Source organism: Melampsora larici-populina (genome assembly GCF_000204055.1).
Source record: "Melampsora larici-populina 98AG31 unplaced genomic scaffold MELLAscaffold_221, whole genome shotgun sequence".
Classification (NCBI taxonomy): domain Eukaryota; kingdom Fungi; phylum Basidiomycota; class Pucciniomycetes; order Pucciniales; family Melampsoraceae; genus Melampsora; species Melampsora laricis-populina.
This window is the reverse complement of record NW_006768978.1, coordinates 1-3,404: the sequence shown is the minus strand read 5'-3', so window position 1 is coordinate 3,404 and position 3,404 is coordinate 1. Positions and strand designations below refer to the sequence as shown.

The 3,404-nt window shown below is 43.5% G+C and overlaps 2 protein-coding genes across 2 annotated transcripts; one reads left to right on the top strand and one right to left on the bottom strand.

The window, feature by feature from the left end:
• Positions 1-1,299: 1,299 nt before the first annotated feature.
• Positions 1,300-1,977, top strand: MELLADRAFT_70170 (uncharacterized protein; the record flags this gene model as incomplete). Its single annotated transcript, XM_007419506.1, has 2 exons — positions 1,300-1,872; positions 1,924-1,977. The coding sequence occupies 2 exons, from the start codon at positions 1,300-1,302 to the stop codon at positions 1,975-1,977; spliced, it is 627 nt and encodes a 208-aa protein (XP_007419568.1).
• A 261-nt stretch (positions 1,978-2,238) lies between these two features.
• Positions 2,239-3,175, bottom strand: MELLADRAFT_114543 (uncharacterized protein; the record flags this gene model as incomplete). The annotated part of the gene is made up of 3 exons (XM_007419503.1): positions 2,239-2,314; positions 2,551-2,849; positions 2,921-3,175. The coding sequence occupies 3 exons, from the start codon at positions 3,173-3,175 to the stop codon at positions 2,239-2,241; spliced, it is 630 nt and encodes a 209-aa protein (XP_007419565.1).
• Between the last annotated feature and the right edge of the window lie 229 nt (positions 3,176-3,404).

Genomic DNA, 3,404 nt, shown 5'->3' with positions numbered 1-3,404 from the left:
AACTCGATGACCTTTGGAAAGGTATCCGATTCAGCAAGACTGCTCTGCATCCAAACGGAAGAATCATTCGAGTAGCACTTTGGCCACTTATCGCTGATGTACCTGCCATGAAGAAGATATCAGGTTTTTCTGCCCATAACTCCATCAATTTTTGCTCTAAGTGCTATATTATCAAGGATGATAGGAATGAAGTCGACTTCAAGATATTCAAACCCCGTTCCACGCTTGCACATCGAAACCAAGTCCAGAGTTGGCTTGATGCCCCAACACTCAAGAAGAAAGACAACCTTCTGAAAGCAAATGGAGCACGGTACTCAGCGTTTTATCAACTCCCCTATTGGCAGCCACTTGAGTTTGCTACCGTGGACGTTATGCATTGTGTGATTCTTGGCCTTTTGGCTGACCTTTCAAATACGTTTCTTCAAATCTCATCAGCCGGGCAAGCTTTGAAGAAGATTGAGGAAACCCGATTGGCCAACGGCAACTACCCCAATCCCCTCAGTCCCACACCTTCTGGTGCTGATGTTCAGATGGCTATTGATTCTCCCCCTCAGAGCTCAGAAAAACTACCGTCAGATGGCAGCTCTTTAACTAATCGCCCCCAGTATCCAAGAATTGCAAAATCTAAGACACCAACCGAAAATTCGTATGAGCCGAGCAAGAGCAGCAGTGACAATAGCGATGACTCTGCGAAAACTTTCAGACCACCACCAGGTCCAAAACTCACGGTTCACGAGCTAGAATTGATACACACATGTATAGAAGATACTATCATACCTTCTTGGCTTACCCGTGTTCCTTCCAAGATTGGGATGCCATTTTCTGGCACCCCCAAAGCCGCAGAGTGGCTGATCTTATACACAGTCTATATGTTTCTTTCACTGGTTCCTTATCATCACCAAGCTGAACATCATTCAGATTCCGCAAAAATTCACACGGCCATCACACTCGCCACGCAAGTAACCAATATCTGTGTTTCTCGTACACTGACTGACAAGGATATCGATACTCTTTCAAGCCTACTTCTTGACTACCGAAAGCATCTTCTGCAAGCTTGGCCAGGTCACATTTCCAAGCCGAACTTACACTTTGCACAACATCTTGCTGCTCAATGCCGTCTTCTTGGTCCACCATCATATACTGCTGCTTGGGCTGGAGAACGCATCATAGGTTCATTAGTGGCATTTTCTAAAAGCGCACACCGTGGTAAGTTTTCTATGATTAGACAATTGAAGGGTGGTTTCATGTTCTAACCTTTGACTTTTTCATCCCGTCATTGCAGGTATTGTCGCCAAAACCATGATCAAGAAACACACTTTGAAATCTTTCTTCGTCAACTTCCTCAGAAATGCACCACCTGATTACGCTGAGGACATTGGTGCCAATATAATATTAGCAACATCATCACCGAAGTGGAAGGACTTTTTACCCTCTTCTGAAATTAGGGCTTGCATCCAAGAATCTTTACCAGAGATGTCTTCCGAAGCCGAAATGAAGCTTGAGACCACTTCAATTTGGAGACATGCGGGAAAGTCATTTAGTAATTTTGCTGAACATCGCGGGAACAGCTATGTAGAATTCACGCATAACGGACAATCGCTAACCGGAGTTATTCAGTATATCATACGGCCTCATGGTCATACTGCACCTATCTTTTTGATACATGGGTTTCGGGAGTTGAACTCAACTGACAGCTCCCATAGTCCCTATCAATCGCTACCGCATCTAAAAGCCAGAGTTGTGTACAACGAGGCTTCTCTGATGTCTGTTCGTACCCAAGATATATATGGACACTGTGCTGCGATTCATAATCGATCAGGCACCTTTGGCATACACAAGCCTACGGTCTCGCTGGTCAGTCTTCGCAGTATGGTGAGTGACTTTTCCACTTTCTATTACGTTGCTCTCTTTACACTGACACAGCTATGTTTTCAGGGAATCTCTGATATTACCTCATCTTACGAGCCGACTTCATGATTCAATGTCACCGCTGCGCTCCCACCATTCTTTCCACTTCCTCAGCCCGACTCACCCAATCCACCCCCTCTCACCATGTTCATATTTTTCCTGCCTGTTTCCTTATATACAAGAAAAGACTCAACAGACCAAACAATGGGATTTATTTATGTATTTTTTACTTGTAAAGGATTGATAAACACGGTCAGTTGTTGTTACATTGTTACACGCAAAATGACTTTTTTTGTAGAACAACACGGCATAGATATGTCACTATTCTATTCAATTGTTTTTCAATAGGTTTACAGACTGAATAGCTATGAATTTCTCAATTTGTACTTGAGTACCTCTTATACATCTATAAACACAAATGAGATTCCTTTCAATATTTAAAGTTTGATATCGTAAGAGTACAAAACCGACTTGAATAAGTCACAAGATAACCAGAGATTCTAGATAACAGCCTTTTGTATATGAAGGGGTAGTACACTTAGAAGGTTTGAGACAGGCTTTATGTGAAGAGAAGCCTTCTCTTCAGGCATAAGGTTTGACAAAAATAGGGGGTCATAACAATTCTCAGGAAGGCCAACACACACAGAAGCTTGTGGATTAGTGTGAGTGGCCTCATTCCGACATTGATCAAATCTTTTACATGCATGTGCAGGTCCGCGTGTAGATGAACAGTACTTGAAAGAGATACCGTCAATTTGATGGAGTATCTTAGTATATTGTTCACTGCGCCATTCAAGGCCAACTGAAGGATATCTGGTCTCTTCGGGGTCCCACTCCGTGTCGGAGCAACAGTCGACATTTGGCATGATCTCGGACGTTAGATTGTCCAGCTTACTGGATTTCAGCAGACGAGAGAGTGAGTCGACGCGATATTTAAACAGCTAATCGATTCAAGCAAAACAAACATCAGCTCGTCAAGATCAGCCTGGTTTCATACACATGTTTAACGCACCACTCTTTTTTTACGCCGAGTTTCCTTCTGTAGAATCTTGTCGGGTGACCGACGACATTGACGAATGTCTACAGTGCGTCCGCGAATCCATCGGAGCACTATGCCCATACAATTAGTCACTGTGTCGTGAGAGGGAGTGATAGATTCCTTGTTAAAAGCACCCTGAGTGTATGCGTATCTCCAATGCTTGACAACAAAAGTCGCTATAGTCCGATTCCAAATGTCTTTGTCTGGTGCTTTCCAATCAAACGTCATTTGGTTGATTCCATTGCTTTGCAAATCAGCAAGGAAGAGCGATTTGAATGGCTGAAGGTGAGTGTTGCTTGCTCCCTCTTCAACAGCAGGTAGCTTTCTTGCAAAGATCTGGCGATCGGATATTATCTGGTCTTGATTGAGGGATGGGAGATGAGAGCGTTCGTCAAAAGTTGGCCCTAGGGGATAAGCCTTTGTTGCTTTATTGTAACCGAGTAAAGGTCCACTAGAG